Source organism: Wyeomyia smithii, chromosome 3, assembly GCF_029784165.1.
Source record: "Wyeomyia smithii strain HCP4-BCI-WySm-NY-G18 chromosome 3, ASM2978416v1, whole genome shotgun sequence".
Classification (NCBI taxonomy): domain Eukaryota; kingdom Metazoa; phylum Arthropoda; class Insecta; order Diptera; family Culicidae; genus Wyeomyia; species Wyeomyia smithii.
In genome coordinates this window covers 142,283,286-142,299,928 of record NC_073696.1, presented here as the reverse complement: position 1 = coordinate 142,299,928, position 16,643 = coordinate 142,283,286, and the positions used below count along the sequence as shown (strand labels likewise).

Genomic DNA, 16,643 nt, shown 5'->3' with positions numbered 1-16,643 from the left:
AGTGTTGAACAATAGCCATTGTGACATTAACTGAGGCGAAGTGGCAGGGTTGCGTGCTCTATTTCGTATGGTTCTACACGGTTATTCCAAACACTGGTCTCAGATCGAAAATCGGTAGTTGCGAACACGGTCAAAATTGCATTTTTCTGATATAATCCAAGATGGCGGCCAAATTCAAGATGGCGCCCTAAATTCTGATTCTTTCAAATGAAAGCCCTATCATTCCTCTTGACAGAAAAGTGCTACTTTACATAACGAATTTTAGAGGTATAGCTCAACTAATACATTAAGAAATGCCAAAATTTCAAGTTTTCTGAAAACTGTTCCTCTTAAGTAACAATATCAGTTTTAAGATGTACTTAAAGAAGTTTTGATTGCTTGTAAAACAGGGCATAAATCTTATTATTCTCACAAACTGCTACAAACCGGCCGTAAAATCCCCATAAGATCAAGGAGGCCCATGCTAGAGAAGGTTCTCAAGAATAGTTCCTAAAGATTGCTTAAAACTCTATATTTTTATCGATATGTACCCGTGATGACATTCAGGAGTTGCTCACAACCATGAAAAAACTGTAACAAATTTCTAAAGTTTTTTAAATCAGGTTCGCAACTCTTCTTTCTAGCTTATTTCGCTATGAACAGAATCTATTTTTTTACATTGATCAATTTATGAAACAAACCCCAGCGATCTACTCTTTCTCCAAAATGAATGTCATCGCAGTCGTTGAATCAAATAGGTAAATAAATCTACATGTATTTTCAAGTTCATATTTGTAATTTTTTAATTGCCACGTTAAGTTTATACGTTATATGACAAAAAAGTCTGTTATTTTCAACGCGCCATAATATTACTGGCAAACTAGTAATTTATTTAGAACATAAAAAATATATCTGAATATTCGTTAAGTTCGGGTTTGCTGGACTACGGAACATTTTACTAAAGTTTGTGTTCAGCATGGTCAACATTCACTACTGAACTGCCAGAATTATTAGTAGCATTAAGAATCTCGGCCTTTTATTACCGTTTAATTACAAATGGCTATTATTTTGACGTAGTTAATCACAGTCTGTTCGCCATATTTGTTGTTGGTTTTATTATAATCCCTCATAAGACGGCTTCTAACTAAAATTTCTTGAGCAAGACCAATAAGATTTTTTTAGTATCTCGACAAGTTGGCATTTACTTGTTGCAGTTACGGAGAAGAATACTTGCGCTTGAATAAAACTTGCTTGAACTTTTCAAGACAAACAAATTTTATCTGAGATAGTCCCCTCTCCCGTTTGACAACTGTTTGCTTACAGTCAAGCACCATTAATGTGATCATTGCTGTTGGAAAAGTGTTACTTGTAGCGATTTTTGAACAAGAAACTATAAATGGTTCAGGATAAACATCCGGTGTATTTTATAATTTTAGCCTAAAAATGAGCAAAATGAAGAAATGCAACATATTGCATGAAACAGGGGAATGAATACCATTCCTCTGTCATTCTCAGGTACAAGTCGGACTCGATTATCCGGAATTTTAGATTCGATTATCCGAAATTTCATTTTTTCGGTGATCGTTTTAATTTATATTCTGAAATTTTGTCTTTACCACCACCTTTACCACTGGCATATTTGTTACCATTTATGTCATTTCCGGCATGTTTGTGACATGTTCGATTTAACTGAAAATAATCAATGTCCAATTTATTCATTTTTGTTTCTAAAGAAATAATTTCTGGTTACGCCATTCCATCATACAAGTGAAACAAAAAAAGGAATTACCTATTTATTTACGTTCGTTAATCGTAAATTTCAATATATTTCTGTGATTCGATTATCCGGAATGTTTTGGTAATCGAGTCCGACCTGTATTTGAATTTCTACCATCTTATATTTCATGTCCGTTAGTGAGTATTGAGTTTTTACTGTTTTCAACACCAAAAGTAATATACCCTTAAATGACTTGATTTAGTATGATTTAGGTTGACTTGATTTAGTATGAGTTAGTTGCTTGAATGAGCTACAAAATTTTGTTTATTCTAGATCCTTTTCTTTCGCCATCTGTTTTGCTCTTTCATGAGACAAAATGGGTTTAAGAAAATTTAATGGGCACATTTTCAAGATAGATTCATCTTAAAGATAAGTACCATAAAACTATCTAACTATCTAATAAAACTATAAAACTATATTAATTACTCTTGGGAACTGTTGATAAATAAAAACCACAAGTACCTGAATAAATTTATGATAAAACTCGATAGATTTAGTATTTTTTTGATAAAACTGCTATAAAATATAAATAAAACTAAATCGTCTTTGGATTGTTACTTGGGCTCCCCTTGGTGACCAAGGGGTCAACAAATTCGATCAAACAAAAATGGCATTATCATTTTTTCTCTTATTCTAATAACTATGAGCATTTATATCAAATTTAAAAGACCTTGTGCACCTAGTGGCCTAGTTCCAGCGAGAATTGCTCATATGGATATATACGTAGTCGAGATGATGCATAGAAACCAAACATTGACCCTGGACACCATTTTGAATTTAAAGACGACCACTTTTAGTTTGTGGAAAACAACCAAAATAACTGAATAACTCTTAATATTGGTGTTTCCGGTGTCAGATTGATGCAATGATGCAAGAAAATCTGCTGAAAATGACCGAATACCACCCAATATACCAATGTATGTATATATATATATATATATATATATATATATATATATATATATATATATATATATATATATATATATATATATATATATATATATATATATATATATATATATATATATATATATATATATATATATATATATATATATATATATATATATATATATATATATATATATATATATATATATATATATATATATATATATATATATATATATATATATATATATATATATATATATATATATATATATATATATATATTTCTTGCATCATTGCATCAATCTGACACCGGAAACACCAATATTAAGAGTTATTCAGTTATTTTGGTTGTTTTCCACAAACTAAAAGTGGTCTTCTTTAAATTCAAAATGGTGTCCAGGGTCAATGTTTGGTTTCTATGCATCATCTCGACTACGTATATATCCATATGAGCAATTCTCGCTGGAACTAGGCCACTAGGTGCACAAGGTCTTTTAAATTTGAAATAAATGCTCATAGTTATTAGAATAAGAGAAAAAATGATAATGCCATTTTTGTTTGATCGAATTTGTTGACCCCTTGGTCACCAAGGGGAGCCCAAGTAACAATCCAAAGACGATTTAGTTTTATTCATATTTTATAGAAGTTTTATCAAAACGATACTAAATCTATCGAGTTTTATCATAAATTTATTCAAGTACTTGTGGTTTTTATTTATCAACAGTTCCCAAGAGTAATTAATATAGTTTTATAGTTTTATTAGATAGTTAGATAGTTTTATGGTACTTATCTTTAAGATGAATCTATCTTGAAAATGTGCCCATTAAATTTTCTTAAACCCATTTTGTCTCATGAAAGAGCAAAAAATTTGGTGAAAGAAAAGGATCTAGAATAAAAAAAATTTTTTAGCTCATTCAAGCAACTAACTCATACTAAATCAAGTCAACCTAAATCATACTAAATCAAGTCATTTAAGGGTATATTACTTTTGGTGTTGAAAACAGTAAAAACTCAATACTCACTAACGGACATGAAATATAAGATGGTAGAAATTCAAATACAGGTCGGACTCGATTACCAAAACATTCCGGATAATCGAATCACAGAAATATATTGAAATTTACGATCAACGAACGTAAATAAATAGGTAATTCCTTTTTTTGTTTCACTTGTATGATGGACTGGCGTAACCAGAAATTATTTCTTTAGAAACAAAAAAGAATAAATTGGACATTGATTATTTTCAGTTAAATCGAACATGTCACAAACATGCCGGAAATGACATAAATGGTAACAAATATGCCAGTGGTAAAGGTGGTGGTAAAGACAAAATTTCGGAATATAAATTAAAACGATCACCGAAAAAATGAAATTTCGGTTAATCGAATCTAAAATTCCGGATAATCGAGTCCGACTTGTACCTGAGAATGACAGAGGAATGGTATTCATTCCCCTGTTTCATGCAATATGTTGCATTTCTTCATTTTGCTCATTTTTAGGCCCAAATTATAAAATACACCGGATGTTTATCCTGAACCATTTATAGTTTCTTGTTCAAAAATCGCTACAAGTAACACTTTTCCAACAGCAATGATCACATAAATGGTGCTTGACTGTAAACAAACAGTTGTCAAACGGGAGAGGGGACTATCTCAGATAAAATTTGTTTGTCTTGAAAAGTTCAAGCAAGTTTTATTCAAGCGCAAGTATTCTTCTCCGTAACTGCAACAAGTTAATGCCAACTTGTCGAGATACTAAAAAAATCTTATTTGTCTTGCTCAAGAAATTTTAGTTAGAAGCCGTCTTATGAGGGATTATAATAAAACCAACAACAAATATGGCGAACAGACTGTGATTAACTACGTCAAAATAATAGCCATTTGTAATTAAACGGTAATAAAAGGCCGAGATTCTTAATGCTACTAATAATTCTGGCAGTTCAGTAGTGAATGTTGACCATGCTGAACACAAACTTTAGTAAAATGTTCCGTAGTCCAGCAAACCCGAACTTAACGAAAATTCAGATATATTTTTTATGTTCTAAATAAATTACTAATTTGCCAGTAATATTATGGCGCGTTGAAAATAACAGACTTTTTTGTCATATAACTTAAATAACATATAACATATAATTTAAATAACATATATAAATAGATGAACAAAAAAAATATGTATATCTATATATATATATGGATCATTCCATGTCAAGTGTCCGAGGAAAAACATCGACCATCTCCGATTTCGACCAAAATTTGTCAGTCGATGTATTTTGGGCCGGAACTTATTAGTACAAAGTGTTGTACCGATTGGTGGACCCCTCGGCCAATGGGACTGCCTCCAATTTTTGCGAATTTAGCAAAACGACTTTTTTATTTTGTAAATATCTCGGGACCCTGAAGAGCTACAGGTGATATTGACATACCATTTTGAAGGGTTTGAGATGTAGAATCGAACTACGTGGTAATTTTTGTCCTGCAGTGTTGCCAACATTGCATTTTTTTCGATTCAAAATTTTAATTTAAATTTTCTCGAAATACCCTCCCTTCGATTTTGATTTTGACCACGCCAATGTGCTTGGCAGACAATTTTACATAGGAATCACTTATCAGCAAAAAACAAAATGTAGCGTTCCAAGATATTGGGTTTTGTCTACGCACGAAGGCGCTTCTACATAAATTGCTGCCATCTTAATGGTATCTTAGCAGGCGTTTGTGTTATCGTAGAGATGTTCCTTAGAGAAGCATCTATTAATGATGTAACGCAAAAAATCCCGTTCTAAAATCATTTTCACGAAAAGTTACAGGACAGTTTTGATTACACTTTTTCCATGATTCTTCATTTTATTGGTTTATCACATTGTAAAAATCATCCAATTTAAAACCGTTTCCTAACAGGCGAATTGTCATGTTTTTTCCTGATTTAGGGTTTGCTATAATTTCAAAATTGTAAACAATGCGTCTCATCACGTGTGCAGTCATTTCGTTTTTGAAGATGGTGTGTTTGATTGGATTGTATTTAAAACAAATTCGTATCGCTGGAAAACGGTATTGGTTATCACAGCAGTTTACGCGATGAGATTTACTAGCTACTAAGGGACCATGCATAAATGGCGCAGCGTTTTTTAAGGTTTTTTATACCCCTTTCCCCCTCTCCCACCGTAGCACTTCGTCACGAAGTCAGACCCTCTATAGATAAATACGTAGCTTTATAACAAACTCTATCCCCCCCCCCTTCCAGCCCCCCCCAATGACTTTTTTGCAAATTTTATTACTAAAAACATACATTTTATCATAACCATGAACGAACAAAGCCGTCAAAAAAAAAACAATTAGAATAAATCAGCTAGCTGGCATCCCGCCATGTTTCGAGGACTAACATCTCAGCGTGTGTGTAAACGAGATAGCATATCACCGCCACTTTTCATACGCATAACATAGCATCTGTCAATGGGGCCCGCAAATTGCGGATCCGCTGCGATGAAACAAAGCAAATAAGATAGAGATGCCAGCTAGCTGGAATAAATCTAAATTTTTAGTTTTATATTTGCTACGTAGCTTGACTTGACCCCCTAGCCTCCTCCTCGTCAAATTTCGTCACGAAACAGCTTGTCGTTGCATGTTCGAGTCCCGGCTCGGGAGAAGACTGTTATTTTCAGCAGGATCATAGTACTAGCCTCACAATTGTCCTGTACACTGAAAAGTTGGCTGCGAAGCCTGTGTCAAATAAACAGAACAGAAAAAGCCACCTCCGGTCTAATCCTGGGTAAGAAGAAGAAGAACCTAGGCAGATAAATGTTATGATAGGCTTACTTTCTCTATAACGTGCTATGATATGAGCAAATTAAGATAAAATATTTTGGATGCATTCGGAGATTTGTTTGAACATGTGGTCTTGAATGTAAATATGCAAAATTATGAAATGAAATCTGAAATCAGCATTTTTTACACGTTATTAACAATGTCACAAATGGGTTTCAAAATTCGAATCATGACAAATCAGTTTGAATTTAAATACGAAAAGTGTAGCCAAAACTCTCCTGTAACCTTTTGTGAAAATGATTCTAAAGCGGGATTGTAGATACTGCCTGAAGCAACCATGACCTGACAGAATCTGTGTCAAGTGGAAGTTAACTTCTCCATGGCGCCTCCCTACCCATCCGGATACGTCCGGAATAAGTCGACGCGTCCATCTACCCTTTACGGAATTGGACCATTCCTGCTGCCATCTGATCATCGAGAATGACCTTCTGGTGCCTCGTATACCCCTTGTGTCACGTTGATCGAAGCATTCTACGTCCTCCTTAATGGCTATGCTGATAGGCATCATGCCGGACAGGACGCAGATTGCGTCGTATGACACAGTTCGGTACGCGCTCACAACCCTCAGGCACATGAGCCTGTATGTACTTTCCAGTTTACGACGATGACTGTTGGTACCTAACGCTTTGGACCACGCTGGCCCACCATACCTAAGTATGGACGAAACCACGCTGGCAAGAAGTTTACGCTTGCTGCCATATACCGCTGAGCTATTCGACAACATTCGAGATAGTCCTGCAGCGGCCGTTGAAGCCCTCTTACAGGCATAGTCGACGTGACTCTTAAATGTGAGCTTATCGTCAACCATAACCCCCAAGAGCTTCAAGGAACGCCTTGAGGTAATGGTGCAGTCACCGACTCTGACCACCGCCTGTTGCTCTAATTTGCGGTTGTTCACAACCGTAACCTCCGTTTTATGGTGCGCTAACTCCAGTTTCTTAGAGTGCATCCAGTCTTCGACCTTGCGTATGCAGTGCGCGGCCGTCAACTCGACCTCTTCGATCGACTCGCCGTAGACCTCTAGCGTGATGTCGTCTGCGAAACCGACGATCACAACCCCTACAGGGAACTTTAGTTTCAACACCCCGTCATACATGACATTCCACAACACCGGGCCCAGGATGGAACCTTGCGGTACCCCTGCGGTGATTGGGACGCACTTCTGACCCTCCTCCGTGTTGTAAACTAGTACCCGATTCTGGAAATAATTTTCCAAAATCTTGTACAGCGACACCGGTACGTGGATGCTCCTAAGCGCGAGCGCTATGGAGTCCCAACTGGCGCTATTAAATGCATTCTTCACGTCAAGCGTGACGATTGCGCAATAGCGAATGCCCCAACTCTTACGCTGGAGTGCTACCTCTGCCGTCTTGGTGACAGAGAGAATAGCATCCAGCGTGGATCTACCTTTCCGGAAGCCGAACTGGTTACTTGCCAGACCGTTATATATATATATATATATATATATATATATATATATATATATATATATATATATATACCCCCCTAGGGGGTCTCCCATACAAAAGTATCAAAAAATATCAAAATATCACCATTTTTGGCACTTTATATGACAAAAATCAGTGAAATGGCTATTATTTTTCCGCACAAATGAAGTTTCTAGGAAAAAAATGTTTTTTTTTTGTTTTTGGATTTTTGTTTTCTCCTGCTTCGCATGGGATTCGGTCCTGAGTCTTCAGCGCATACATACACAATTACACATATTTCTGAGCCATTCTCATTGCAGATGGCGTTTGCAGTTGGCGTCCTTTTGAACATAAAATCGTATATCACTCTGTTACATCATATGTAATATTTTTATTTCGACCAGTCAGGCGAGCACCGCTGGTATGCTACCACAACGGCTACCACGCACGGACGCTCCGTTTCCACTGTTCCCACGTACACTGTAAAACCAGAGTTAATAAATAGAGTGACGCAGAGTCTGAAACCAGAAAAACCAAACGAACACTGCAAAGTCGGGTGTTTTCGTCAATGAAATAGTCTGCTGGAAGGCAACAAAAATCCATCCACTGTTTCCTCACAATCGGATTCTTCGGGAACCGAAAAAAACTCACATTCCTTACTGTTTTTTGTTATTACACAAAACGCACTTCATTTTATCTATCTCTATCAAACTTTATCAAACGAACTTGTTTTAAATTTAAATACAATAACTATCTTTTCACTCTGACTATAACAACACTCCGTTGAAGTCAACTGGAACTTGAGCAAAAAGGGGATGCCAGAAAAATATTTTGGTGGATACATAAAAAAACCGTGTTGCTGTTTTGACTGAATTTCTCTCTGCGTCACTCTATCTATTCACTCTGTGTAGAACTAGTGTAGGTTTCGTATAGGATAGAAACGTCAACATAAATCATTCTACATCGTCCGCCAAAGAGTCAACACCTAAAATAAAAACCTGAAAGTGAAAGTGAAAATTGTTAAAGTCAAAATATATTTTTTTTAGTTTACAATGAACCCGCAAGATTAAATAGCAACAACATCATCAGCTATCGAAAACCCAATGAGTCATATACCCAAGCATGATGTTGCTGTTTTTGGTGTGTCTTCTGATTTGAATGATATTAATTTACCAACCGATCTGGATATCTTGAGATATTATTTTTACTTAAGCGAACGTGCAAAAACAGAACAAAAAAAGTTTTCTTATAAACAATTCTCTAATCACGTAACAGATAGGTTGGTTGGAATTTGGGAAAAACTTGGTATGGAAATAATTTAAAAAAAAATATGTTGCTGTTAAATTGAATAGATTGGTTGACAAATACCAAGCCGAAATTAAGAAGACGAATAGAGACCTTTTAGTGTTTACCGGTACTCTGAACGAAATTTTTTATATTGGAGCATGTAAATGCGATTTGACGGCAGCTCAATGTAACTGCGGTTTGGTTCCAGAACGCCTCAAAGAGTTTATGCACGATCAACATAAACAGAGAAGACTAACAATTGATGTATTTCTGATGGAAATTGAAGAGCAAGGGACATCGTCATCAATGCCAACAATGCCAACATACGAAGATCCCGATGATACAACAAACGTAGACGTACCGATGACGGTTGATGAAGATGTTATGAATAGAAGCACAAGTTCACAATACACAGAAAGATACGATTGTTTTAACTTTGCCTTGATGTGTGACAGATTTGGTGTGTCTGATAGAGTAGCGTCAGCATTGGCAACCAGTCTTTTCAAAGATTTTGAAATGAAAGATCAGCATGGCGAACCTCTCATCATGGATAAATCGAAAGTTCGTAGAGAAAGAGAGAAATGCAGACGAATAGTGCTCCGCAAAAGGTTTGATGATTCCAGTTTAATAGCGTTTTCATTCGACGGCAGAAAATATGATACTTATACTAGAGAAAAAATTGATGGTAAGTATCATAGTAGGATGGTAAAAGAACCTCACCTTGTTATTTTGAGAGAACCGAATTCTCGATTGATTGGTTACGCAAGACTGGTAGAGGAAAGTGCTGAATACAAAACAACAAAATTGAATGAATTTTTCAACGATAAAAACATATCTCTGGATGCATTGATTGGCATATGCACTGACGGTGAGCCAACAAACACTGGCACACACGGTGGAATTATACGAAGATTCGAATTGCTGCTAAAAAGACCATTGCATTGGTTTGTTTGCCTTCTACACTTCAACGAACTTCCGTTTCGACATTTGTTTGGGGTTTTGGATAAATCATCCACCACTGGACCAACATCAACAACCGGGAAACTAAGCAAGCAAATTGAAAATTCTGAAGCTCTTCCGGTAAGTCATTGCTATCACTCATTTATTATAATTTTCTAACATTTTGAATGGTGAAATCATAATAAATTTATTAAATTATTATAAATTTTTAGGTGGTGAGCGACTTTCAGAGAATTGCGTTGGAAAATATGCCTCCTGTTGCAGAACAGCACGAATATTCCACCGATTCGCAGTACTTATACGACATGGCACATGTAATTTCTAATGGCGTGGTTTCTGTGGATCTGGCTAACATAAAACCAGGGAAAATTGTACATTCTCGCTGGCTCACCAAGGCCGCTAGATTATTACGATTATATGTGACAATGAAAAAACCACCTAAAAATTTAAGAATTCTGGTTGAATTTATAATTAAGGTTTATGTGCCAATGTATTTTAATATCAAGTATTACAGCTCTGTCGTGTACGGTAGTGTATAATTTTTCAAGTACATTACTTGGGCACAATTTCTGGAGCCAAATTTACGCACTGTTGTCAATCATGTAATTAAAAATAATCCATATTTTGCACATTCGGAAAATATCTTGCTATCAATGTTGTTTGATGATAGGAAAGAGGTGCGCGACTCTGCTATCAAGAAAATTTTACGATATCGAGACAATGTTGAAGACCCATCGGAACTTAGAGAATATAAAAAACCAGATATAAACTTCCATTGCTTCGATTACACGAAAATGATCGATTTGACTGATAAAAATAACGTATTTGAACCACCATTCACGCGAATCATTCCGTATGAAACATTGATAGCATATTTAAATGAAGATGATTCACCATTTACTGATCCGCATATTCCATTACATATACAAGGAACGGAACAACACGTTCAACTGCTAGCTAGCGTTTCCAAACGAGTAATATCGGAAAATGTAGAGGCTGTTATGGAGGCGACATTAGATAGCCGTGCGAAATTGCCCAGCGTTGAAACCAAAAAAGACTTCAAACAATAATTTTTTAGTTTCTTTCCTATGTTCTGATCGAATAAATTTTTCAAGGGGAAACAAAAATCCAAAAACAAAAAAAAAACATTTTTTTTTACTAGAAACTTCATTTGTGCGGAAAAATAATAGCCATTTCACTGATTTTTGCAATATAAAGTGCCAAAAATGGTGATTTTTTGATATTTTTTGATATTTTTGTATGGAAGACCCCCTAGGGGGGTCCCAGGGGGGTAACACTAGCATGGGTGGGTCAGCCCTCCAAAGTTAGTGGGGGTCGGTCATACATTTGGACTCGATTGGGTCACTCTAAATGGGTCAAAACAGGATTTTTTGAAATTTGACCTTTTGGGTACCTACACGTTAGTACAAGGGACATCAGAATTCATTTTAGAGGTATGGTTTCTTGAGAAAAGTATCTTATTTTGATCCCTAAAATCCGAAAATCATATGTGCCTAAGCGATTTTTAAATCGACCTATATATATATATATATTTATATATATATATATATATATATATAAATATATATATATATATATATATATATATATATATATATATATATATATATATATATATATATATATATATATATATATATATATATATATATATATATATATATATATATATATATATATATATATATATATATATATATATATATATATATATATATATATATATATATATATATATATATATATATATATATATATATATATATATATATATATCAAAACAAGTATAAATTTAAATAGTCTTTGAATTTCTTTTCTTTCCATAACTTTGGAGCCACATATCAAATTGTTATGAAGTTTGTTATTTGTAAGTTCGAGAGATGACTCGTTGGTATGACACTAGTTATGTTCAAATAAGTCATGTAATCTTTGACATAATAGACTTTCGTTGTTTTATTAACAATTTGATACATAACGGTTGCTTAAGTTTGATTATAATCAAATGAAATGGGAACGTATAAGGCAGCCAAACTTTGAAACCACGTGTTCAATCATAATTCATCAGTTAACCTAAAACTATCCTGCTTATCTGATAATAATATTGATCATATCGGTTGTGTAGTTTCTGAGATAATGAAGTTTCGTGATTTTCACATTTCGGTACATTACAGACAAAGTTACAGTTCGATTACGGTAAAATTCAATAGGATGTTATGTGGCAGCTAGTCTTATTAATTGACACTAATTTTGTGGAAATCGGGTCAGCCAACTCTGAGAAAAGTGAGTGAGTCCAAATAGTCTTCGGAATATATTCCTTTTCATATCTAAATTTCACATTTCTAAACATAACAGGCAAAGTAATAGTCCGATTGCAAAAAAAAATCAATAGGGTCTTATGGGGCAACTAGACCTTCCATTTGACACTGATTTTATGAAAATCGGTCCAGCCATCTCTGAAAAACATGAGTGAGTTTAAACAGTCTTCAGAACACGTTTCTTTTCATAACTTTTGAACCACAACTTCAATCTTTATAAAATAAAAAGTTAAGGGTATTTCATTTGAAATCAGTTTTGTTCGAATCGGTTGTGTAGTTTTTGAGATAATGATGTTTCATAATTTTTACATTTTGATACCTAACCTCCAAACAAAAAACCCGATTGCAATAAAATTTAAAAGGGTCTTATGGGATAACAAGACCTTTCATTTGCAATTAATTTCATGAAAATCGTTCCTGCCATCTCTGAGAAAAATGAGTGGGAACAAAAATCTGCACATACACACATACACACATACACAAACACACTCTCACATACACACACACAAACACAAACACACACACATACAGAAAATGCTCAGTTCGTCGAGCTGAGTCGAGTGATATATGACATTCGGCCCTTTGAAGCACTTTTATAGTTTCGATTATTCAAGTGATTGCTGTACCTTTCTAGGAGAAAGGCAAAAATCGTATTAATTACTTGTGCCTTATACTCAACATTCTCAGTTTCATCATTCTTAGTTACATCAAGCTTTCTAATTTTGTTCCACAGCTGCCTACAGGGAACATCTGTCCTGACTTTACTTCTTTCATACTCCTGTTTAGCTCTCTTGATCAAGTCATTGACTACATTCCGGACACTTTTGTAAAGGGTCAAATCTCCAGTAAGCTTCATATGTTTCCATTTTCTATAAAACAGATGTCTGTTGATGATTGCTATTTCTATATCACTGGTAAACCAAGGATTTGATTTTGTCCTACTTGCTCTCAATGGAATAAAATTGTCGTGTAAATAACACAGATGAGTGTTGAGCAGTTGAGCAATAATATCAGGATCATTTAACCTTCATTGAACCCTTGTGTGGAAAACCACACAAATGAATTTTGTTTTGATTTTTTTTTTTTTCGAAAACTTCTCGATCGATTTTGATGAAACTTCTTGACAATTCCCAAACCATCAATCTTACACAAAATACATTTTCTTCAAGGGAAAAATATTTTTGGTTGATGAGATATTTGAAAACTTACGTTGTTTACCCTGGTGTGTGGATTTCCACACATACAACATTCGAATTTAGTTTGGACAAGAAACAACTTAATTTTGCCCCAAACTTATTTTTTTCATTGAGCGCTTTCATACCTGAAGCTATAGGTACCAATTAATCCTGTTTCAAAAATCGAATAAGGTGTGTATGTGTGCGGAAGTATGTGTATGTGTGTTTATATTCATTCTTACGACCAATATATCTCGATTTTCTCAGCAACGGCTGAACCGATTCTATTGTTCTTAGTCGTGTTTGAAAGAGCTTAAAGTCTAGTTAGTTGATGGAAAATATCGTTTTGATCCGAAGGTTCTTTCAAAAATGACGTAACAAAAGATGCTCAATTTACATGGGAACTGATAAACTAATTGATTTATTTTCAACGGTTCGACTGATTTTAGAAATGTATTAAGGTGCATTTTTGTAATTCGCATCAAAACCAAATCAATCAAAAGGCTACGTGGGACATGTGTGAAATTTCATCCCAGTGTGATTTTCACACATATGGGTTACGAATACGCTAATGCTAAAAGTACCCATTTAGTGTTTCCACACCTTGGTTGAGCAGTATTCAACGTTTACACAGTTTTATGTCTACTGCGAGACAAGTATACTCGTACTTTTAGGTATATTGAAATAAATTTAGAATGGATCTCCCGAGATGGCTAACAAGCCAGTCGTCGTGGGTTCGAGTCTCGGCTCGGGAGAAACTGTTAGTGTTAGTAGGATCGTAGCGCTAGCCCCGCAATTGTCCTTTACACTAAACATTTGACTGCGAAGTCTGTGTATAATGAACGAATCGGAATGTAGCACCAAGGCTTTGCTTACTTTACTTAGCATAGATTTCAGAATATTCTTACGAACATTCCTAGCACCAAATTGCTTCATTTGGTCAAACCGATGTTAGGATTTTTTTTTTGTTCAATTGCTATCATAGCATGTTTAATTGGTCTCATATCATGTAAACACGTTTTGTTTTGTAACTTTTGCATGAACCATCGGATCAAACAAATGTCCGATGATGACCTAATGGCCTCCAACTTCAAGCCCTTCCTATTGTAGCCAAAAAAATCAAATCAATACATCCATTGCTGAGATAATCCAAATATATTTTTCAAGATTGTTTTTGTACACTACGCATAATATCATTCAATTAGTTACCTCCAAGATTCTGCAATGTACTAGGCGTTTCAACAAGTTTTGTTTTGTTTTTTTTTTTTCAACGTACCTTTGGAAATTATCATTTAATTTTAAGTATATTTTTTACTATAAATCTACCCTCCAAATCCTAACAAACGCATCTAGCGCCAGAAGGACTCAAATCAGTCAAACCGCTGACAGAAAAAATCGGTTAGTTTATCAGTTCCTATATAAGCTGACCACATTTCGTTACGTCATTTCTGAATGAACCTTCGGATCAAAACGATTTTTTTTCGTCAAATAATTAGACTTTTAGCTCTTTCAAACGCGACTAAGAACAATCGAATCGGTTCAGCCGGTGCTGAGAAAATCGAGATAATTATGGTCGTAAGAATGAAAATATACACACATACACATACTTCCGCACACATACATACCTCATTCGATTTTCGATACAGGATTATTTGGTACCTATAGCTTCAGGTATGTATGCACTCAATGAAAAAAATAAGTTTGGGGCAAAATTAAGTTGTTTCTTGTCCAAAACAAATAAAAATGTTGTATGTGTGGAAAACCACACACCAGGGTGAACAACGTAAGTTTTTTCAGGATGCAATGAAGGTTAATACTCAACGCTTCATTCCAATTTATAGATTGACAGGCTTCATTAAGTGCAGTAGTATCGAAATTGAAATAGTCACGATAAATTGTTGCCTGCGTACGAGATTCAGGCAGTACATCCAACGAAAAGAACAGTAAGTCATGGTTAGATACATCAGGTAGAGAAATTTGATCCTGCATAGATATTATGTGCGGGGAATCAGAAATGATCAGATCAAGTGTTGAACAGCCAGTATTGAAGAAAAAAGTCGGTTCAAAATTAATGCATGTTCAAGAAGTACCACCAAGCATATCCCAAAAACATTTACCTCTACTTGAATTCTTAGGTAAATCGGTATTAAGATCACCCACAAAGAAACAGTGATCATACTTTGAAACAAATTTATCAGGTGCTGCAGCAAGACGTTCGAGCAATCATTATTTGGAGGATTATCTTTAATCGATTCACTTAACCAGGTCTCCAACATGCAGATTATGTCCATTTTGCTGTTAAGAAAGATTTATTTAATTTCGTTGAATTATACCATTCTGCGTGCACATAAACTTTGCACATTGATTAGGGATACCATCCGTTCTGATTTAACAGGACATGTCCTGATTTTGAAGTCCTATTTTGGCGTCCTGATTTATTTTTTATATTTTAGCATTTGTCCTGATTTTTTTGAGATATTTAACTGAATTGAGAACATAATTGCTCAATAAGTGTTTTCGATTCCAGGTCGCAACGCTCACTGCGATCGAAATTTTTCATTGCTTGAATCTCACTAGAGTAATAAGACGAATCTCTCACGCGTTGACTGTTATCATTAAGTATCTGGCATTTGTTAAGCTCAAGTTGAAACAGTTTACGTGTTTTGAATTTTTAAAGTATCTACTAATGCGTTATAATTCAAAGTGGTTTGATGAAAGTGGAGATACACTCGGATTTTTTACTAGGTATTTTTCTACACGGATTTTCGAATTAACGGTTTTTTTCACGCGGATTTTTAAATCAAGGGATTTTCAAATTACGCGTTTTTATACGCGGATTTTTTTTATTAACTCGTTTTTCCGCGAGGTACGTATCCCCGCGTAAAAAAAAAACTGAGTAAATCAAATATTACGTGTTATATTTGCTCATACTTCGAAGAATAGAATAACTTAGTCGAATTTGTGCTCAGAAAAATTGTCCTGATTTC

General features: G+C 34.7%; 2 protein-coding genes across 2 annotated transcripts in view; both read left to right on the top strand.

Moving 5' to 3' along the window:
* LOC129728622 (inactivation-no-after-potential D protein) overlaps nucleotides 1-16,643 on the top strand; it is a 1,023,112-nt gene that overhangs the window by 760,559 nt on the left and 245,910 nt on the right. The window lies entirely within an intron of this gene.
* On the top strand, nucleotides 8,967-11,165 carry LOC129727482 (uncharacterized). The gene is made up of 2 exons (XM_055685347.1): nucleotides 8,967-10,265; nucleotides 10,358-11,165. The coding sequence occupies exons 1-2, from the start codon at nucleotides 9,411-9,413 to the stop codon at nucleotides 10,682-10,684; spliced, it is 1,182 nt and encodes a 393-aa protein (XP_055541322.1). The 5' UTR covers nucleotides 8,967-9,410; the 3' UTR covers nucleotides 10,685-11,165.